This window comes from Callithrix jacchus, chromosome 14 (assembly GCF_049354715.1).
Source record: "Callithrix jacchus isolate 240 chromosome 14, calJac240_pri, whole genome shotgun sequence".
Classification (NCBI taxonomy): domain Eukaryota; kingdom Metazoa; phylum Chordata; class Mammalia; order Primates; family Cebidae; genus Callithrix; species Callithrix jacchus.
In genome coordinates this window covers 32,483,469-32,507,235 of record NC_133515.1, presented here as the reverse complement: position 1 = coordinate 32,507,235, position 23,767 = coordinate 32,483,469, and the positions used below count along the sequence as shown (strand labels likewise).

Sequence of the window (23,767 nt, the reverse complement as noted above, 5' to 3'; positions counted from 1 at the left end):
TCATTGCCCTTCTTACACTAACTAAAGCAAATACAATCTTGGGTGGTTCTAAAATGATATTCCAGGCAAAATTATTACCTCAAGGCCTACTCTTTTACCTAAATAAATGCCAAGCACAGAGCAGCAATGGCTATGTGGTTGGATTGTTGTGTATCTGAAGAATAAGTTAGAGAATACTATATTCTCTTAAATAATGTTAAAACTGTAAGAAACATATTGGTATTAGGTGTGAATTTGGAAACCAGCGCTGTCTTTTATAATTGATGAAACTTAGTAACATGCTTAACCTCCATGGGCTTTTGCTTTTTACTAGAATAGCGATAGCTACTCAGAGGGACAGCTGCCCATGGTAAATACCTAGATATCAACAATTATACTAAGATACAATAAAGGATTAGTATATGCCAGGCATTGTATGAAGCATTTAAAATGCACCATGAAATAAATATGTTTTTCAGTTGTGTTCTGGAGGAGACAGTATCATTCCCATTGAAAATATTAGAATCCTGAGGTTCAGAGGATTTCAGTTAACTTCCTGGAGGTGACAAAGTCAGTGCTTGGTACACAGTAGTGCTTCAGGAAGACTTCTTTGATATTCTCCACCAGCATGGTGTATTCTCTGTCATTTCGTGTATGGCACTTTAATGTCATTATATTTCTCTCAACTAGTCTTTAAGCTAGTTATAATAGGGAATATGTTTGGTTCATCTTTTTCCCTGGTTTCCTGCATAATGAACACATAATCCATGCCTAACACATTAGCTTCTTTACCATCCCTTCTTCCATTATAGTGAATTATCAGACCCCAAAAATCCTAATAATTGATTCTGAAGTCTCTCAGTCATTCCTACTTTCATTCATTTATTTCTATGTGAAAGCACCTGACTTCAAATGCTAGATTTCAAATCATTGTTTACCTAAGATTTGGGGCCAAAAATCAAATAATTAAATGCAGTTATTTTTCTAGTTAACTTAATTTCTTTATAATTTACTCTGTTGAATTTTCTGATATATAAACCCTTTTTAATAATTTAACCTGATTTTTTAAACAAGATTATGTCATGGAAAGCTACAGATTTTTTTTTTCCCCAAAAAGCTGAATGGATCAAATTAGTAATTTCTTGTGAAAAAAAAATTTAACATTGTTGGTTTCATATGCCCCTTATGCAAAGGTTATGACATATAAATTGTTAAATAATTATATTTAAATATGAAATATTTTTAAGTCTACTAAATTTTTAATGCCCACTATTAGTATTAAAAGTTTGTATATAGCCTTTTACATGTTTTAATTTAGATTCAACTACAAATGATAAAACTGATAAAATTGAGAGTTATTTCGGTTTCACATGGAATAGGTCTGTCTGTAGTTCAGGGACAATAGAGTGAACACAGAATCATCAACGACTTTGACACCCCTAACTTTATGGCCTAGCTACTTTCGAGTTCATCTTGTGGCCCAAGATAACTGCTAGTGTTCCATCTTTCCATTTTTTATGTAAAAAGAAGAGGTGAGAGGGTTATACCAGGTGCTTGCTAGCTATATTAGTACCCTCCTCAGAGGGTTCCTAGAAGAATCCACCCCTCTGCCCTTCTCCAGTTTCTACTTTCATCACCATGTCTATGGCTTGCCACAACACAATGTTTTAGATAGGCACATTCCTGCCCTGATTAAAATTTAGGTGCCAAATAAAGAGAAGAGCAAATGAATATCAGATGAGCAACCAGGACAGGATGCTAAGAAGAAAGATGGAATTACCCTGATAAGATTCAATTTGAAGTAAGCAAGAATTTGGAGAATGGAAATAAAAACCTATTCTTTGCAGTTTTTTGAAACTTGAAAGTCAAATTTAGTTGTTCTTCAAATAGTTTAAAAGGCTTCTTTCTATGTTTTTGAGGAAATTAAGATACTTGACTCTTGTCTAAGGATGCCAGCTTTTCTGGGAGGCAGAGGGCTTTGTTTCCCAGTAGCCTTCTCTTGCTGAGTTATATTGGCAGAGAGAAGCTGCCAATGAAGGCTTTGAGTGATGCAATGAACCTCCTCTTATGAGAAATCTGAAAAGCACTAGGAAGAGGTAGGCTTGGGTAGCAGTTCTTGCAAGCGTATGCCCTCCGTTAAGTGGAACAATAGCTGGCTGTATGACCTAGGCAAGTTGCCTCACCTCTCTGAGCTTCATTTTCTCAGCTGTAAATTGAGAATGATACTAGTATCTACTTCATTGAGTTATTAGGATTAATAGTATTGGTATGCACCATACATTTAGCACAGGGTCCGGAATGTGGGCGTACTAACAAATGAGTAGGTATTTTTTGTTATCTTCTCTCCTCACAAAAGGCTATATAGTCTTTTGGATAATGTCGATGCCCTCTGGTTCTTATATCATGTCTACCCCAAGCAAGGTGCTGGACATAACAGCAGTGAGCAACCCAGCCAAGGTCTCTGCTGTCATCAAGACTGCATTCTTTTGTCACTGAGAGTCCTAGAGGAACTAGAGAGGGGATAGTTGAAACTACAGAAAGGAATGACCTCAACAGAAGTGAAATAGTGATTGTAACATTTTACTCTGTAAATGAATCACATAGCTAATCAAAATGGAGATTCCTGAAATGCACAGTTCTGAAACATGCCTCTGAGAAGGGATCAGGAATCAAGATTCCTAAACGTTCCTGGTTGCAGATGATTCATGTCTCACACTTGTAAAAACACTAGTCTGGGAAATGGTGGAAAGAGAAACCTGTAGGCTATAGTGAGAACTTCTCAGGACAGTTTAACCTCTTTCCTAGGAAAACTGGGTTTGCTGCTTTCCGCTGGTTCAGTCTAGCCTAGTTTGAATAATTCTTTCCCATAGGGACTTGTAGTTATCCACCGTAGGATGTTTAAGAACTTCTTTGGCTCTTCCCAAAAGATGCCTGTAGTAACTTCTCTTCTCTAGTAGTGATAATCACAAACATCTCCAAACATTGCTGAACGTATCCTGGAGTGGGTGGCCAAATTCACCCCTAGATGAGAAGCAGTTGAAATCTTGACCTTTCACCTTGGATATACATACTGCTTTACATAGAGTCGTTCACTTCCTCCGTCTGGAAGAGTAGAAGATGGCAGATAAGGTAGTTCTAGATTTATCTGCCAACCTCATTTCCAGCCTGGTGTCTGGGGGTGGAGGTACACTTTTCTAAAAGCAAGACTCCTGAGAAACCATCACAGTCATCCTCTAGACAACCTTCTTACAAAGATCCCCATCTACTTCTTTTCCTGGTTATTCCCAAATCTTCCTGTTTTAGCAATGTATATATTTCTATTCCCAAAGGCAAGTAAGGGTTCCAGTGAAAATGTTTCAAATAAAAGTTTAAACAAGGTAAAATGGCTTTCATTTTTTACTTTTTACAAACACGGGCATTGAAGTTAAAACAATTGTTTTCATAGCACTTTTTTAGAAAACCCTTTTCATATATCATCACACATTTACCACATTTCTCTGCACATTTTAAAATTTTTACACAGTGATAAAATCAGTAACTACATTTTTTTAAAAAAAGAAAAAACTAAGGTGATATTAAAATATTTTTAATACTGTTAACATCAGGTTAAGGATCCCCTTGAAATTCAAATTGTGTTTTTCAATATACATGATGATGATAACTCAGCAATGCTGAAATTAGTGCTAGGTGAGCTCTTAAATCCAAGCAAGTCGTAGTAAGAAACTGAAGACATTGCATGACTTAGCATTAGTTTTTTAAAGGAAATTTGGAGAACTGTAATAGGCGGTGACTCCAGATATAACAGAAAACATGCTTTCTTTCAAAGATATACCTGTAGTATATTTGAAGAATTTTTCCTGGCACTTTTTAATGTATCGGGTAAAGGAATAATGAGGCAAACTTTCCATCTTGTAATAGATATGGAGGTGATTTAACTTTGTCAAAAGCTAGATTCACAGAGACTCTAAGATAGCAATTGTGCCATGAGGAAACTTTCATCTTAATATTAAGCATGATTTTTATTAGGCACAAGATACTGTATCATACCATCTCCAACTCTTTCATGTTTACCTTAGTTCCTTGGTTAAAAGTTGTGACCTTATTGGAAGTTAAAGGTAGTACTTTTCTTTCAAAGAAGTTTTTCAATTTCACGAACTTGAGGCTTTCTTTCAAAGAAAGCACTAATATTTTTTGATTTTTTCTTTAGCAATACTATTATGCATTTCCAGTCCTTTGAGGATTCTGTTTCCTTTAATCTGTTGTTTTGAAAGTTTCTTGAATAACTCAGCCTCTTTGCAAGGGAACAGACAATATGTTGTCCGTCCATGGAGGCTCTTTGTTGGACCAAAGAAATGGTATTTCCAGTTTTAGATTGAAGGGAACCCTTCGGCGCTTTTGCTCAACAGACTAGAAGATTCCAAATTAGGCCAATCCCTGGCAGGCACCTATATGGAGAAGTATCCTGGCTTATTAGAAGAACCACCTTAAATGCCCTTTATTTCATCTTTTATTTAAAGGCAGTTGGAACTGTGGTATATTGATAAATGCGCTATTCCTGAGAATAGTGATGCGCTTGAATCCCTGATAATTGTCTATTAGCTAGCAAGTTCTTCCACCCTAAGCCTCAGTTTCCTATCTTTAGAATGTGCCTAAAGTGATGTAGCACTTTTCTTTGGTGAGAATAGTTATAGTAGCATATAGGAAAGATCTAATTGGTTGGGAAGTTTGATATGTTTTGAATCTGGAAAAAAACTGAAGTATATACCAATAGACAAGTACTAATCAACTTTTATTGATTATTAAATTGATGCATAAGACCAGCTGACTGATAAATAACTGACATTCAGGGAAGCCTGCACTGAGCAAACAAGAGAATCCTTCACAGAGCAGACCATTCATGATCCCCATATATACAGCGAATCCCATTATGGTTTATGCAGTTCTAGCCTTAGTGAAGTACATACCAGTAAAAGGGGCAAGAAGGTACTTATTCATAAAGAACCAGAAATCTAGCTACAGCAACATGACCGTACACAGTCTTTAAGGACAAAGCAGCAAATAAGTAATGATTGGATTCCAGAATAAATGGCAACCAGAATTGAGGTGGACTCACCAAGGACAGGCTCATCAGTGAGCTGACAGCTCCTATTTTCTGGTTGGATTTCTTCGTCTTTTTGTGCTACACTCCAAAGCCAAATTTAAGGACCCCAATAGTATGTTTCCTGTGTTCTATTTCTTTCGTAAACTGTATTTCCTGAGCATGCTCTGTGATTGGAAAAAAATAAGATTGTAACTAGGCTACCCCACCAGTACTTCAGGCAGAAGAAGGTAATTCTTTTAGAAGTACTTTGCTCTTGTTTTGCTAGTGCTTATTATGCCCTCATGCTGTTGGAATACCCTCTCCTGTGAAGCCAAGACCCTGGGCCTGAGGCACCAAGGAATTCTAATAAAATGAAGATCCCAAAAGAATTTCCCAAAGGCACCCAGAGGTGATGTAATATCTTTTATACTCACAGACTTCTCTAAAATTTAAAAAGTATTTTCTCACTTGGACCTCAGAATAACTCACAAAAGTATATTATTATTAACCCCCTTTTAGAGCTGAAAAAATAAAGAGACTACAGGAGTGTCCAGACTTTCAGAGCCAGTAACTGGGACAGCTAAGACTTAGAGCCAGTTTCTCTAATACATTGTCTTGTGCTTTGTGCAGTATAAGGATGGTGCTGGTATCTGTGCTCTGTAGACTAATGGCTGAAGAAGAACTACAGGGAATAGCATATTTCAGATGATATAGATGATAACAGGTAATATGTATTAGGTTCTTACAAATTATATTATCAGCCTCACATCAATTCATGGTGTGTGCTGCATGACCAATGAAAAGATTATGTTGTAAAACTTTTTGAATACATTTTAAAAATACTTTGATAAATAAGTGGTATGTAATGTCTAGGGATAAGGAGAATTAGTTATATTTAATCAGATTTTCTGTGAACATGTAGACAGCTTTTTTGGTTGCTGGCAAGAAAATGAGAAAGTAAAAGATGATGGTTTTTGCTATTTGGTTAATTCATATCTAAGGTGAATCACAATTGCAAGATTAGAAGTTTGTGCAACTTTTATTCTCTTACGGCTTACAGAAGTTCACCTCGTTACTGCTTAGTCACATGACTCATGCTTGTGAACAGTTGAAACACATCATAAGGCATGTTCACCTCCAAAAAAATGGCATCAGTAGCCAGGAATAAAGAGTTAGAGCAGAAAAAGCCTATGGTAGATCTGCCTGGTCAAAGAAGATGGCATGTTCTACATGATATGAATTTAATAAACCCTCAAGTTGCCCAAAGAAAGTTAACTTTTCTCTATTTCTACTTTCTTACATATAAAGCAGGGATGATGGTATTCAACTTGTACATCTTATGAAGATTAGAGGCACCAGCACTATACCTAGCAAACCTAACTCTATGCCTCTTAGGTGCTGGTGCTGTTAATGAATGAGATGCTTTTAAAAGAAATCTCAGTATTTTATTAACAGGAAAAATTAAACACAAATTATTAAATTGCTGCTGCTTTTTGAGCAAAGTCCGATCTTGAAATGCTAACATGCAAGATACAGTAAGAGGACGTAGATTTGTATTCCAATTTGGCTAAAGTTTAGTTTCTCTTTTATTTCTACAAATTCTACTCTCCTGACAATCCAATGTGTTTGGAAGAATAAATAGGAAGAAAGAATGGATACTGTATTAGGCGTTGTGCCCTAGCTTTGTGTCTTTGGACAAGCCTTTTCATGTTCTGTTTCCTCATCCATAAAATTACAATGCTTCAACAACATCCCAGCAAATATTTATGGAGGATCCATAAGCCAAGCACTGTTTTAGATGTTTGGGATACAGTGAGAGGTGAAGAACAAGAAACATAAAAATATGAGTATGCAAAAATATTAAAATAGAGACAGAATAGCAAATTAAGGCATGAGGATGGAAATGGAGTTGCAATTTGAAAAGTATGGCTTGGGTAGTTTTCACCAACATGCTATTTGAATAAAAATCAGATGTATGTGAGGGAGCAAGCATTTACAGGTATCTTGGGTCAGCAAGAGTTTTTTAGGTAGAAGAAATAATAACTGCTATGGCCTTGCATTGCAAGTATGACTGGTCTTTCTGAACAGTAAACAAGAAACCAGTACTTAGGAGCTGAGTTAATGACAGCAAAATCAGAAGTATTGGGTCACATAGGAAGACCATTTTGATAGCTTTAGATTTAACTCAGACTGTGATTGGGAAGCCACTCAAGGTTGTTGATAAGTGACATGATTTGAATTCATGTAACAGGATCATTCTGCCTTCCATTTGAGAATAAACAGAGTAAAGGGTGGGAAGCAAGCAAATTAGTTAGGGGAAGCTTTCTCAACAAGCCAGTAACAGGTTCTGACAAGTTGGGCAAGTAGATAAGAGTGGAGAAGATAAGAAGAGATCAAAGAATAGATACGTTTTGAAGATGTTGCTGACAGGACATGATAGCAGATTTAAATGTTGAGTTAGAGAAAACAGGTATAGCCTAAGATTCTGGGTATTGAACCAGAGCAGTAGGAAGAACTGTGTTGCCAATAACTGACATGAAGAGGACCGCCAGTGGATCAGGTCGGGGGCAAGGGCGGAGTTAATCATAGTTAATCATAGAGCTCTCACTGTCTCTGGAAGGTTGGGAACAGTCCACAAGAAAAGGTTTGCAGAGACTTAGATCGTTCTCTACATGTCAGGAGGTGGTCTGTGTGAAGATAAGTCTGACAAGAACCTGAAGTGTAATTTAGATGGAAGATAATAGAATGGTGACAACTCTTTGTTAGAAGTATTAATAGAAAACCTCTACTCGCATCTGTGATTATGTACACAATAATCATTTGAAAATTACTTGAATGTGTATTAATGTTAGTGGTGGATTTACAGCTCACAAAGGAAAAAGCAGTGACCAAGAAGAAAAACAATGATTTGGACTGCATTTTTCGGTGTCTACTCAAAAAATGTTTTAAAGAAGAAAAAAAAATATGGGTTCAATTATTAAAAACCCATGCATCAACTGCTCAAATTTAAAACTAATTTAATTAAAATTACTGAGTTTTAAACTATTATACTGAAGACCTCTTATGAGCCCTTAAATGATGATAGCGTTTCTTCTTGTCTTAATTCTAATTTCTGTAATGAAAAAAGGTTGAAATATTAGGTTTATGTAGTGAATTATTTTATATAGCTATGTGTCTAACATTTCACTTCAGTTTTCAGTGCTATAGTTATTCTTTATGAATTATGTGAGGAGAAATTATATTAGAGGTAGAAGTGATATTAATATACTCTTAATTTGAGCAATAATTGCACAGGTGACAGGAGTCAAATCATAGCTCTCTCCTGTGCAGTCCTGTGTAGTTAAAAGGCCCATATTGGATATGGTAAGTGATTTCATCTTGATTGATAACTGACATCAATTGCTAGTGTTTGACTGAGCTGTGTGTTGAGTAGAATGGTGAGACCATGGCTAGGATCAAGAGGAAATAAGGATCTGACTGATTGGGCACATCTGCTAAGGATACCAATGAGGAAATGGCAGTAAGTGTGTCACACACTAATCATCCTTGTTTTATTGGTTCCAGAAAGGGCTTAGAGCACTGACAAGCAAGGGCCATCCTAAGGATGCCCATTGGTTTTTTTTTTTTTTGGATATGTGTCTTCTTGCCTTTTCCTGGCTTTTATAGTCATTAGCCCAGGCAATGTCCTTTTCAATAACCTTAGATTTGTTCTTTGGAAGGTCTTTTCGTATAACCTGCCATTTATTTGCTACTTTATTTGGTTAATAAATGTGTGTACAGCAGGACCAAAGGCAGCAAGATTGTTGTGCTCATGTTCTGGGAAATTAGTTGGATGAGATTTTCAAATATCCCTGAAGAATATGTAGATTTGAAACTGGGAATTTATTGGTAGGCTTAGATGCTGAGATAAGGTCAGTCTTAGTGGGAGATGGCAGGTGCTAAGTTCAGTGGCTTAAGACTGAATAAAGAATAAAAAATTATGCATTTATAACCCCCTGTGTACCAAGATAGAGTTAAAGATTTAGGAAACAAGGCTAAGGAACCCAAGCATTTGTGTTTCCATGGAGATGAACACAGGGCTTTGGGAGATTTGGCCTTCAGTGTTCGGTGGACACTTCCAAAGAAGAAGGGGGTCCCTTTGGGGGCAGTGAGGGATTTCAGCTGGGTCTGACAACAGTGTGTACTGAGAGTTCAATGAAGTAAGGTGTCATCCTTTCTAGGTAACGCCATTTGCTTTTTAATGTGAAATATCTATAAATAATATTCCTAACCAAAATCAATAGAGTTGAATGAAGTAAGGTGTCATCCTTTCCAGGTAACACCATTTGCTTTTTAATGTGAAATATCTATAAATAATATTCCTAACCAAAATGAATAGAGTTGAATGAAGTAAGGTGTCATCCTTTCCAGGTAACACCATTTGCTTTTTAATGTGAAATATCTATAAATAATATTCCTAACCAAAATGAATAGCTGAAATTTGGTGAATTTTGACTTTCTGTTGTCAGTATTCCCTACCAGATCCTAAATGTTCTTAGATACTTTAGGTGTTACACTTTTACATAAAATCACTGTTTTCTTGCACTCAGTCTTGACTCCCCACCTTTATTCCATCTAAGGGATTCAATAGTGGTAGAAATGATACCTAAGTGTTGGTGTTTTCCTGTTCCCCTCATAAACTTCTCCATTCCTTAACCATGACACATTAAAACTGCAATATTCAGGCACTGTGACTAAGCCAAGATGGTGGTGGCTTCAGTATGAAGAGAATTAAAGAAAGTCTAAAATGCTGGATGGGGGAAACTTTGAAAGGAAGGTGTAGGAAAAGAAATGTAGATTTTATAAGGGCATTTTTGGACTCAACTGGTGATTTAAGGGAAAGATGGGTCACAGCAATAATAAAAGTTAAGATTTGTTAAGGGCTTACCATGTGCCAGGCACTCAGCTTCAGTGGCATTATCTCATTTAATACTTTATAATACTAGAAAGTGCTATTTTCATTTTTACTTTTAAAGAACTTTTATGAGGTAGAGATAAGTTTAGTGGCTTGTTCAAGATCACGTAGTTAGCTGATCCATCCAATCAAGGTTTGAACTTGGGCTTGGAGTCTAGAGCCCAGGAGAGATGAAAACTTGAAGAGGACAGGAGTGAAGCACACATCTGAGAATGTATTACCAGAGATAGAAAGTGCACAGGAGAGGAAGAAAGAGGTGGGGAAGAGGTGATCACATGAGCAAAGAGGGCCAGGTTCCCAAGGAAAGGCAGCAGTCACTCACTGGGAATGAAATCTCTCTGCTCTCTCCTCGTCCTGGACCTCAGTAGCAACAGAGCCTTTAACTATTATTTCTACACACCTGATGAGGAGAGTATCACAGGCTGTATGGGTGTTTACTTCCCCCAACATATGAATAATACCACATTATGACACAGTTCCTAGGGCTTGGATGAAAAGATAAGTGAAAGAATGAGGAAGAATCATTCCAGATCTTCAGATTTTGCTCATTTTCCAGGCACAGTCCACCATCAACCAGCACCCAAACCATAGCCTTTGGCTCTTCTCTCAGTGATTATGCATTGCACGCTGGAGGGCAGGAGCCATTTTGCAAATTTTTAAATGACGTTCAGGACTTGGCAGCAGATGCCATGTTCATACAAGGTTAGGTAGTTTAGAAAGTTTGGAGTCATTGAGTAGCACGTTGATCCATTTTATCAAAACGTATTTCTTGTGTATTCCTAGACAATGGCTCCTCTTACGTTTGTCTTCTGGTTATGATGATACTGCTTAGGGAGGAAGAAGGGTGGAAATAGAGGGATCAAATGTAGTGATGCTCTGCTAGCTGGCTCTCCTACTGGTAGGGCAAAAAGGAGGCTTAGCTCCTTGCAGAATTAATATAAGACATAAACCTTGGAGGGTCAAGACATGCTGATGCACAGAATCAGAAATGACAAGATCAAAAGTTAAGGACTGTCTCTCTGCCCAAGAATACTTCCAATTACAGAGGGCGCCTGAAAGCCCATTGGCTCTTTTCTCTTTGTTGCATATTTCTTCATGATTCTTTTGTTAAATGGAAACCAATAACTTAGAGGCAGTCTCTGGCAGGAAATCCCGAAGAGTTGAGAGAAGAGAAGGCACTAAAAGTAAGCAAGGAAGAAAGAAGTATAGGAAAGGGAGGTGGGAGGCTGAGGCGGGTGATCAGGAGGTCAGGAGTTTGAGACCAGCCTGGCCAAGTACAGAAACTTTAGTAGAGAAACTCCATCTCTACTAAAACACACACAAAAAAATTAGCCAGGCATGGTGACACACACCTGTATTTCCAGCTACTTGGGAGGCTGAGGCAGAAGAATCACTTGAACCCAGGAAGCAGAGGTTGCAGTGAGCCGAGATTGGGCCACTGCACCCCAGCCTGGGTGACAGAGTGAGACTTCATCTAAAAAAAAAAAAAAAAAGGAGGTGGGGACTGCCTAGATGAATGGGTGAGTCTATTTCTAACTTTCCAGAGGCCAACATGTCAGTACTCCCACTTATCTTTGAGATTTCCATGTTAGCAAGAATGCCTTGTTTTGGGTTGAGCAAAAACTGTTCTGTCTTTAATGGTGAGAAGAAAATGGCTCTAAGCCATATTTAGGAAATTTGTTGACTATAATTAAGCTTTCATGGGAGTCCCCAAGGTTTACTTACCTATAATTGAAAAAATGCAAATGAAGACTGTTAATCAGTGGACTGGCCGACTGTGAAGCACTACTACCTACCTAAATGAATTAAAAATGAAGACACAAATATGTCCAGTTGAAAAAGTTACCAGAGAGCCAATTGGTAAATTTCTCAGCAAGGCAGTGGTGATTTTTTTTTTCTTAGCCTGACTGAGCCTATTTGCCTTTTGCTAAAGGTCTTTGCCAATTCAATGGCTCACGATTGAATTACATACAGATTTCTTAACAATGGGCCTTCAGCACTGGCTGGTTCTCTGGTGTTACTTCAGGAAGCTCTGAAGAAAAGATAACTGACCTCTTGTCCTCTTTTCTGTGTAATTGATCCGCTACTTAGAGCTATAAAATATTTGCTTTTCAAGATCCTCTTATCAAATGGGAATACCCTTGGAATCAGAAACTCTTTAGAAATTATCTTGTAGAATTTCAGTTATCAGGGATCAGGATGTGTTCTAATGTTAATTGTTTTAATGTAATTTTGTTTGTTTTGAGATAGAGTCTCTGTCACTCACGGTGGAGTGCAGTGGCTCCATCTCAGCTCACTGCAACCTCTGTCTCCCGGGTTCAAGTGATTCTTCTGCCTCAGCCTCCTGAGTAGTTGGGATTACAGGCACCTGCCACTATTCCCAGCTAATTTTTGTTTTTTTAATAGAGATGGGGTTTTATCGTGTTGACCAGGCTGGTCTCAAACTCCTGACCTCAAGTGATCCACCCACATCAGCCGCCTAAAATGCCGATATTACAGGCAGGAACCACCATGCCTGGCCTTACTGTGTGTGTGTTTTTTTTAAAACGATACATACAATATACCTGTGATGGTCACTTTCACCTCCAACACCATCCTTGTTAAAATACGCAGCCAATTTTTATCATTTGATTTAAAATCATCCCCAAAATGTTTTGCATTTCTGTTAATACTTAAATCTTCTCCTTAATGATATCATCAATTAGCAACTCATAATATGGTATCAGTACAAAATGGTGCACAGTATGTCCCTAAAAATCAGCTGTGGAGGCTGGGTACAGTGGCTCAGGCCTGTAATCCCAGCACTTTGGAAGGCCGAGGTGGGCAGATTACTAGGTCAAGAGATTGGGACCATCCTGGCCAACATGGTGAAGCCTCATCTGTACTAAAAATACAAAAATTAGCTGGGTGTGGGGGGGCATGCACCTGTTGTCCCAGCTACTTGGGAGGCTGAGGCAAGAGAATCACTTGAACCCGGGAGGCAGAGGTGGCGCCACTGCACTTCAGCCTGGGTGACAGAGTGACACTCTCTGTCAAAAAAAAAAAAAAAAGTCAGCTGTGGAAACAAATGAGTAAATGCAACATCCTTTAGATAAAAATATGTGTCAGTATCAGACAATATTTGATACCCGGTAAAGAAAACACTCCAAACAAGTTAATTCAAATATAGAAAGTAGTGATACAATGAATGATGTATCTGTGCCATAAACAGTATCATGTGCTTTTTGGACAACCCTGTTAAAATATGCCTTCTTGGGAGGTAAAGTTTCTTTTCCCAACTACTTAGCAGATTCTAAGGGAGCAAGGTGCCCGATTGATTAATACTGCCTGCCATGGACACTATGGATGAGAGTGTGTTTGATGAGAAAGAGTGAGAAGACTACAATACCGAAATGAGAGCTTGATATCAAGGAAAGGTCTTTTTGTAAGCAAATAAATGTTCTGAGATAAGTGGGGAAAGATGGCATTAGACTGAACCTTTTCACCATGTCTTTGTTTGCTTGAGTTATTTATTAACCGCAACTTTCTAGAGTTTTTAACAAAGTGTTATTGATATAGCCTCTGGAAAATGTACGCAGGTATTTCAAGGTATTTCAAATGTATCACAGTTTCTAAGGACATCAAATATCTCTTCAAAGCCTCATGGATTTTTAAAACATGAAATGTTCTTCTTGGAGGATAATAGGCTCCAATGCTCTGGGTTTCTAACCTCCAATTCATTAACAGCAAAGCTGACTTGTGGCAAAAAGTTTTTTTTCCTTGAAAGCAATTTGTGACTACTTTAAGGGAGATAACAGTTTAAATATAAATAAATGACCAGCTCCAGTGGTAAGATTCCAGTTTTCTTGAGGTGTTTGCTTTCCATTTATTGTCCATTTTTCCACCACAACTTCCTCCCCTGAAAACCTACTTTAGGCCTGAACGTGTTTAGAATAACCCCATTAAAATAGTCTTGTCCTTGTATGTTAAAGCTATGTTATTGCCATTTTAAAATATTGCAAAGGGCTAAAGTGGACTTTACCCATATTTAGGGAAATATTTTAGCATTATCAAAATTGTTAGTGTTATTGGCTCTGACTTACAATAATGAAAATAAAATAGCAAGGCCCAAATGGAACTCCTTCCTTCTTCCAGGCATTTCTAGGCCTTTTGAAGTAATCAAAGCAAACGCCTCAGTTCTTATATTTCAAAATCACCTTCCAAATGGATTTGGCTTATTTTATTCTAGTTAGCTTAGCCAGCAGTCCCACGGCATTTGCATTATTTTTAATCCAATGACAGATTGCTTTGTACTTTGGATTTTCAAGAACTGCCATTTATGTTTCATTCATTTTTGTTAGTAGATGATTAGCTTTTTTGAATAAAGACATACAACCTGGAAATTGATCTCTCTCCATGCATGTTGTAAATGTATGAATTCAGAACACACAGTCAAATCCTAATTCTCTTGTTTAATCATATGCCCAGCCTCCACAAATTAACATCCTAAGAAATTTTCTGTCATAGCATCTGCAATGTGTTCCCTACCTATTTTATATTCTTTCCACTTTCGACAATACTATTTTTTGTTTGTTTTTAAAGCAAGTTGTTACTCAATAGCGTTTATTTTATTTCTATTTGACCCCATGAAGTTCATCATTATTCTGAAGGGCAAAAGATTGCTAATTACTTAACTATTCCCTACATAACCAAGGAAGGTTATTTTCTATTCAAGTAAAATACTTGGTGATGATGATGTATCTTAGATTATTAAAAGGATATTAAGATTGATTTTAAAGATCTTATGCTGAGAAACTTTTAGTAAATTTATTGGACTTTTTGACCTGGTGTATGGATTTAATATTTAATTTATATTGTAGTATTTAATCTTTGTAAAAACTAAAGAATATGAAAGGAAGAAATCAAGCATATATTATCTACCTACAGTATGCAGAACACTACCATACATGAAACAATTGGGAAGATCAATATAAGCAAAGCATAATTTTTAAATATTTAGTCCCATAAATACAATTGGCCCTCTGATATATCACCTAGATGTAACACACACACCTCAAACTCAGTATGTCCAAAGTTATACTCAGCATTCACTTAATATCCTTCTTACTTCCACAACCTGTGTTGACAGCATTGATGTCTACCAAGTTGGACTAGATAGAAATTTGAGAATTTTCCTTCCTCATCACTGTTAACCATTAAGTCACCAACAACCTCTTACTAAAGAGAGTTTAGATATCATATATGCAATGAAGTTTCGTTTCCCCTCTACTATCCTTACTAGACTCAAGGTAATTCCCCTATTCCTTTTGTTCCTCTAGCATCTCACATCCTACTCAAACACTATCATACAGTGTTAAAACCTTTAGTTTGTGTCTGTTTTTCTCATTGTACTGTGAGCTCTTGTATTTCAGTGCTTACGTCTATTTGTGTTTCTATACCCAACATTTAAGCACAGTAGTTGGCAAAAAGTATTCAATAGGTGTCTGAAGAAATAACTTGGATGAATAAATGTGTAGGTGGAAAATCAGAGGGATGGACTGGGGGATAAAGAGTGGTAATTCAGCATTGCAAGGGGTGTAGTTCCATTTTCCTTTGAAAGAATGTGATTGACTTCTGCAGTCAAATTCTGTTTCTCCTGAAACTGAACACCTGTTGCAATGTAAGTCCTGTGTGAATGAAGTAGCATACAGCTAAGGGCATAGGCTTTCAGAAATATTTAATTGATAACAAGCTGTACAAGAGTCATTTCAAATACTTGTTATGGTGTTCTTTAGTTCTGATGATGTAAGGAATCAGGCTGCACAAATATCAGTAAGTGGAAGAATCACAGTTCAGATAAGTCTTTGCTCCAGTCTTTCTGTCCATTCAAAACTGAAAACGAGGTGGATATAGGAAACAGGAATCTGTTAGAAGTTGAGTGATATTAAGAGTAGGAATAGAGATGGGGGAAAAAAGTCAATGTCCTATAGAAAGTTCCATAAAACAGCTCTCCTGCCCCTATTTGCTTTTCATGGACTGTAATAGCATAAGATGTGAGAAAACATCTGTTTCATTTTAAAAAGAGTACTTTGATATTTTAAAAGAATTGTAATGATCAGGAGACGTCTATTAATTCCTCTGATTAGAGACAGCCGACACTTATGGGACAGAATAGCGAGAATGGGTGTAGCAATCTTGGTAGATTTTGAGGCCTGAGGATTTATCTGCTCTGCATGGCTCTCAAAAGCAGAATGGAGCAATGGTGAGAGCATGGACTCTGTAGTTAGATGGCCTGGGTTTACATCTTGGCTTCACTAATGTTAGCAGTGTAATCATGGGCAAGCTGTATGCTTCTAAGTGTCAATTGGTCATAATACTATTACCTGTCCCAGGGCTGGTTGTGAGACTGAATGAAATAAATGAAACTCAGGAAACTAGTTCAGAAAATAGCACATGGTCTAATTTGTTGAATGCAGGTTCTTGTTTTTAAACTAGCTGAAAATGAGCAGTTTCTCTGGGGTTAGATACAGGAACTTAATGGAATATCCTACAGGAATATAAAAGGGCCTTAACCAGGAAACGATGGATATGTCTTTCTGCTGAAAAGGCTTGTCACTGTAATTCAGATCAGCTTGAGGAAGAGCTGAGAAGTGGTTGACTTTTGAGGCCATTTTTAAAACTGCCAAGACTGGACCAAGTAAAGGATGATATCACTAATAGAAGTAGCTGAGCCCTGCCTAGTATAAATGTGCTTCAGAATAATGGAGCAAATCCAGACAAATTAGCATAGATCAGATTCCCGGCTCTATTTCCATAAGGGTGCCTCAAGACCAGGAAGCACAAGAAAGGGCTGAGCACTAGGCAGGAACATATTTGAGGCTAGAGGCTCTAGTCAGCAAGGATTTGAGCTATGAAGATACTAAGGATCACAGATTGGGAGAGATGGAGGCACTTAATCAGAGCTAGCCATGATGTTAAAAGGATGTTTCCAGGTTTAGAGGACAGTTTTCCATTCTGTTCCTTAGTAGAAACAAGTTCATTTTGGATAATGGGTAATAACTACAAAACAAGACCTGAGAGATTAAGTGGTCCTTTGGGGGAGCATTGCCCTGTGGTGGGGTTCAGATGTTGAGCTTTGGAGAATCATGGTACTGGTCCTAATCCCTACTTTGCCAATGACCGCGGGGACAAGTTACATTACCTCCCTCAGCTTCAACATCCTTACCTATTAAATGGGGGGGATGATAATAATTCCCACTTCAAAGATTTTTAAAAATTAAAATCACACAATTAAAAGGGCTCAGTCAATACCAGGCATCTAGTAAGTGCTCAATGAATGTTGACTATTACGAGAACTTCACTTAGACATATTCACTTACCCATCTTACTGAAAATGCTGTCATTACACTAAATCACAAAATAGAATGCAATTTTGTTAAATAAGTGCTCCTAAACTTTGAATTTAAAAAATCTTGCCATGCAGCTTTATTGTTTCTAATATCTTTTCTTTAGGAAGTGAATTTTTAGCCAAAACCTGCCAATTGGAAACCAGGATTCTGGTGCCATTTTGGAGAGGTGTAAAGAAATTCTTTTTTAAGTTGAAAAGAATTGTGATTGTGCTGGTAACGATCTAAATCATGAAAGTGGGTCTGTGGCAAAGGGCAAAATATAACCTTTGGGAATTAAACTTTTTAAAAACGTCAAATTTTGTATTAACTTTAAATTGGGCTTATTGTTTGAGGAAATATTTGTTCTAGCTCAGTTGGCTAGATCTCTCACCTCCTTGCTTTACCTTGCTTCAAATTCAAGATCTGCCTTAGAAGGTGGCTTTAATAAAATTCTTGGCTTTATATTTCAAAGCTGTCTCACTCTCAAACAATGTATTAGATTTATTCACAGGATTCCTGCATCAGGCTTGAAAAGCAAAGGGGTTCTGAAGAAGAGACAGGCTCTCGTATTTTTGCTGCAGAATTAAACACCATCTATCTGAAAATGGAATCTGTGGTAAAAATCTGCAAATTTACTTGTAATCCTTTCTCTTCAGATCAACTAAATTCTCCCAAGACTCACCGTTTGGGAGTCATTTAATAATACAATATTATTAATTAATATTATTAATAATACAATATTATTAATATTTCTTGTATTATTAAATGACTCCCAAACGGTGAGTCTTGTTCTACTAATTCTGTTGCCCAAGCAAATCAACCAAAGGTCCCTGTCATATTTTACCCTTTATTTACTCATAGCATACAATAGAATTAATTTTATGGATTAGTGTTACTCATTTTTGAAACCTGACAGACTTACAGAGAACTATCAATTGGCCAAAGGTGCGAGGTGTTTAGTTGCTAAAGAAACCATGCCTGATCTGCTCCTGATTGTCCCAACATTTTGCTGTCTCATCTCTGTCCTTCATTATTTACACTTCTACCTGGGGGAAAGATGGGAAAGACAAAAACGTAAAATTCAATGAGATAACTGGCTATGATATTATCAAACATGTATGTGATGGAAGTCCTGAAATCAATGGATAAAATAAACCATCAAGACAGTCCTTAGGTTTCATTAATCTTGGGGTTCTCAAATTTTGGCAAGTATCAGAACCCCCTGGATGGCTAGCTAAAAATTGCAAGGTTTTGATTAAGATTTGGATTGGGCATGATAAATGCAATTTCTAACAGGTTCCTGGGTGATGCTGATGCTATTGCACGTCAGGGACTAGACTTTGAGAACCGCTGCACTAATTCCTGCTTGCTTCTCTCCTGTTAACATGAATAACCTAGAGTTGGCTTTTCCTTAGCTAGCTTTAAAAATTTAGGCTGTATAAACAGTATGGGTTTAAGCAATTATTTTGGTATATGTGCATTTTGTATGGCATAATAGAAGCGATAAAGTAAGTGGGTTACTCCATCCATTTGCTTGAGTTAATTCACAAAGCAATTATGTAAAACATCTTCCATTGTTTTCCCCAATGGTCAGACGACAGGCTTTTTTGGTGATGGAGAAATTGAACTCATTTGATTGACATACTTTTTAAAACACAGCACAACATTTATTTTGCTTTAATATGGGATATGGAACAAGGATGAGCCAACGGAACAGTATCATCACAGTGGTATTAGATGCAACGTCCGATAACCCCAATGCTTCATGGGACATATATTGTTAATAAGAAATGAACAAAGCTAAAGTGAATGCCAGTCACATTGGTAGGAGAACCACAACACTTACCATCTTTCAGTTTAAACACTTTTTTAGTCACCTATCCCCCAGAAGGCTTAATGGGGCTATAGTCCATGATATACAACCTACCTGCTGGGAACAGCATACTTAGAAACATCTTTGCTTCCTTCAGTTAACTGTGATTGATATATTTTGTTAGTTGGTGTTACGAGAAGTTTGTTGAAAGATCAGAATATGCTCAAACGTACCTGAGGCTGGAATAAGATTTGCGGTCCAGCTGTTAATTATTCTCTTTCACTAGGTCACAGGTAGAATCCTGGTTGAAGGAGAGTCTACAAAATGCAGTTTTGAGCCTCGCCAATCCTGAGCTCTGGATGTAGAAATAGTGTATAGATAAATAGATACATCTCAGGTTTATAGCCCAGCCAGTGGAAGTAACTCTAGGATCTATAGTTCAGGCAGTGAAACAAAAAGAAAGTTGAAGCAGATATTGAATGATCTACTATACAGTATGCATCACACTAGTTAAAAACAGAAAAAAAGGTAACCCAGAAAATTCACAGCCTGAAAGTCTGATGATGGGCCTCTAAATCTGTTCTCAAATTGTGACTTGTCATGGCATTTTTTTAAAGCTATCCTTTCCAACAGGGTGGCAGTGTATATGAGTGGTATCTCAACACTAAAACCTGTGCAAGTTACTGGACCTTTGTACATACCAGCCCTCATTGAAAAGGGGATGATGATAATGCCTATATCATAGGGTTGTTAGGAAAGCTAAATGGGAAAACACAAATTTCTTAGAATAGTATTTGGCACATAGTAAGTAGTCAATAGGTCATTAACACATGAATGGGAGGGTCTCACCGAGTGCTCTCTGAGATCCTGACATCAGTATTGATACTTATATAGAAGGTATTTTCAGGACCTGTTAATAGTTAAATGGATACTCCAAGCTCAACACCTCGTAGAAGCAAGAGCACCCATGGATTGTTCTTCTGCTTAACTGACTGTATTCTCACCAACCCTGAGCTCAAGATGTAGAAATAGCCTATACATAGACAGATAGGCTATCTATCAATTGATCAGGCCATAAAATTGAGATGTAACCCCTGTAACTTTTTATTCTTCAATGTCTGCCAAATGCTTGTCCAACATTTGAGTAATTGTCACCATTGCTAATTAATTAGCCTAATGTAATATACGAGATGTTCCACTTTGGAAAACTTTTGTTACCTTGGAATTCTTACCTGCTAAGATGAGGACTTTGCCATTAGTTGTATTGAGATTTTAGAAACCATAATATGTGATAATTTGCTCCTTTTCAGCAATACTATTTATTTGCACAAGGAAAACATTGTTTTAACTGTGAAAGTACATCACCGTCTTGTGAATTTGGGTCCTCAGTTAACCCACATGTATCTTATTCTTTTCCCACTCTAGCTGGACAGTGCCACATCACTTATCCAGGCTGCTAAAAACCTGATGAATGCTGTTGTCCTCACGGTGAAAGCATCCTATGTGGCCTCAACCAAATACCAGAAGGTCTATGGGACAGCAGCTGTCAACTCACCTGTTGTATCTTGGAAGATGAAGGCTCCAGAGAAGAAGCCCCTTGTGAAGAGAGAAAAGCCTGAAGAATTCCAGACACGAGTTCGACGAGGTTCTCAGAAGAAACACATTTCGCCTGTACAGGCTTTAAGTGAATTCAAAGCAATGGATTCCTTCTAGGACGATAGGCTTTAACAAGAAAGCTTTTTCTTTCTTTTCTTTTCTTTCTTTTTCTTTTTAATTCCATTTTTGTATGCATACCTGCCGGCTTGTATGCCTCTGGCATGGGGAAATTAAGGGAACAGTGTCTGTTTGCATGTGAGATGAGATCAATACTACTGATCCATCTGTAGTCTGGGAAGGAAACAGGAGATTCCTGTACTGAGGTGGCACAGAGCTGTCCTTTGCAACATTCTCATAAAATTGGGCAAAGAGTTCACATTGGTGCAACATTTATGGGAGCGGGAGGGATGGGGAAAATAAACTTAACTCTACAAAAGCAAACTCTAATGCATGCAAGAATCATTAGGTTGGCAGGTATATTCATAAGTGAAAAATCTGGAAGTGTAATGGTAGAACATAAAACTTGTATTGCTTCTGTTTCAGTGCAAAAATGTACTAGCCAATACGCTTAAGTGTGTGGCCCACAAATTGAACAATTTAACCATGAAGTCATATTCGTGATATTATGTCGATTTTTAACTGAGGGGAAATTAACTAGTCCAGCCTAAAATGCTTCTTTTAATCTGCATTCTGTTGTTTTCTCTTCTAGTTGTGCCATTACTAGTGATCATGTTATTTTTTTTTCCCCTTTACTGAAATCAATAAACATCTATTTGAGAGAATTAAAATCCTTCTGGGGGCACTGGAAGCACAATGTGGTGACCAATGTTGCTTTCATTTTTTTTAATTTGAACTATGATTTTGCTAGAAATAGAAGGCCCAGTGGTGGAATATTAGAAGGAATGGAAACTGACAACATGTGAAGGTTAGAGGCAAATACATAGGTGTAGCTTGGAGTGCTGGTATCTAATATGCCATTGTATTCACTAACTCGAAATAAACACATTTAATCTTGACATCTCAAGTATGTTTTCTTTTTTTAAATATGTACTTAATAAAGATTAGAGCATCATCCTGAAAATTCATTAAAAATGCATTTTGTTTTGGTTTTAGAGATGATAAGGGATAGATGATATTTGAATATCTGTCATTTTTAGAGTTCACATATTTATTATTTTGTTTTTTTTTCCATTTGTTTTCATTAACTTTCATACTGCACTTAAAATGACTGACAGTCTTTTTAATAGAAAAGCCAATTAAATTTCAAAATATTTTTTTCATTTTAGCCTTTTTTCCTTTAAGCTAGTAAAACAGGACCTCTGTCTCATTATTAAAAAGTGGCTATGGTTTTTCAAATATGGAATGAGAAATGGGAAAAAGCCCTCTGATAGTCACCTGAATTCTCCAAACTCCTCTCATTGGAATGATTCCTACACATTATCACATTACTATATGTCTCCAAAAGATTTCTGGTAAATATGCATGTTTCTTAGCAAAGTGGTAACACAGTGGGAGTCATGAGCAGCTAAGCTTATGTGCAAAATCCCAAAGGGAAGGGGCTATAAGGGAGTTGTGGCAGGAGTAAAAGCTTAATCTAAAATCTAATGTAGGAATGTTTTGGCTCAAACCACTGCTGACCACTACTGAAAAAAACACGAAGACAGAATATTTTCATAGAGGAGCCACCACAAAAGCAGTACCCCGATTTTCAGCACTAATCATCAGATCACAGATAACCAGCCTGTTCCATTAATTTGCATAAACATTCAGAGGGTACCACTGACACAAATATTTAGGGAAGGCCTTAACTGAGTCAGGTGCTATGCTGGGCACACCACTGGTTCAACATATGGACGACTTTTCCTGTTAGCACATAAGCATGACATCATAAGAAACCAGCATGCCAGTTTTGCCCAATGACCTGAAGAAAAAAGAGTGTTCTTGGCAGCATACTTTTGATCTAAGGGATCTGAGTTTCTCCAAACAGCAATAAAAATACCCTTTTGAGAAGCTTTTCCTGACAAGAACCACTCATTCTGTTATTCTCCTCCCTAACAGATGCTTTAGAAAAGGAGAGATTGCTTTAGCCCCCCTTCTCCACAGGATCTAGGGAAATAGAAATATTAAGGGGTTAAAGACAGGAAAGAAAAGTACACCCTCCTAGTGATGATGATCCTATAGAAAGAGTCAACGCACTGCCATTTAGAAGCCCCCAAAGGAAATGTAATTTAGCATAATTGACTTTCTGCATTCAGACATTTTTATTGGGTCGAATAAAGTATTTTTTAGAGAAGCCAAAAAACTTTCAAATTTTAAAATATTTGGCACCCTCTGAATGTTTATGCAAATTAATGGAACAAGCTGGTTATCTGTGATCTGACGATTAGTGTTGAAAGTCAATGTACAACTTATGTGATGGCTCCTCTATTAAAATTCAAAAGTTTCTTGGCAAATCCCGAAACAGTAGCCAGTAGGTATCAGGGGAACATAAAAAGAATGCCCCTGACTTTGACCTATAAAATGCTGAATGTTTCAATGCATGCTTATGAACATTTATGTGTGTGTGTATTGATTTCAGTGCTTACTGAGTAAGCATCATCACTGTCCTTTCTGTCATTGCTTTTGAGATCAAGGAAAATGGTTCAGAAAGATAACTAAATGTAAACACTTAGCTGAAAGTATTAAAGCAATAAAGAAGTTGGTAAATATCTCGTTCTCAAGAAAAATAGTCTAATTGGGAACATATTACATAGACCAAAAAAATGTGTCAAGAAATAATACTCAAAGTACCAAATAAATATGGTAGAGAAATAACTACTGTGCGGTGCTAGTGAAGTCAAACCCACTGAAGACTGAAGTAGTTAGGTAAGAATAATGGAAGAGGCAGGACTTGGAAATGAGTAAAGAAATACATTCTGAATGAATGAAAATTTTAAAGGAGCAAATTTGGCAAGAGGGGTGATGGTTGAACATTCAAG

At 37.2% G+C, this 23,767-nt stretch overlaps 1 protein-coding gene across 15 annotated transcripts in view; it reads left to right on the top strand.

Moving 5' to 3' along the window:
- Positions 1-21,805, top strand: part of CTNNA2 (catenin alpha 2) — a 1,148,556-nt gene extending 1,126,751 nt beyond the window's left edge. For 8 of the 15 annotated variants that reach the window (XM_035273413.3, XM_017964211.4, XM_054244769.2 and 5 more), the window contains one exon: positions 20,619-21,805. In XM_035273413.3, the coding sequence (XP_035129304.1) occupies positions 20,619-20,906 (288 nt within the window). In that variant the 3' untranslated portion in view covers positions 20,907-21,805. Of the gene's footprint in view, positions 1-17,879; positions 17,997-20,618 lie in introns of all 15 variants that reach the window. The other 7 variants (XM_035273412.3, XM_035273410.3, XM_054244768.2 and 4 more) reach the window with 1 other exon arrangement.
- The last annotated feature ends 1,962 nt before the right edge of the window (positions 21,806-23,767 follow it).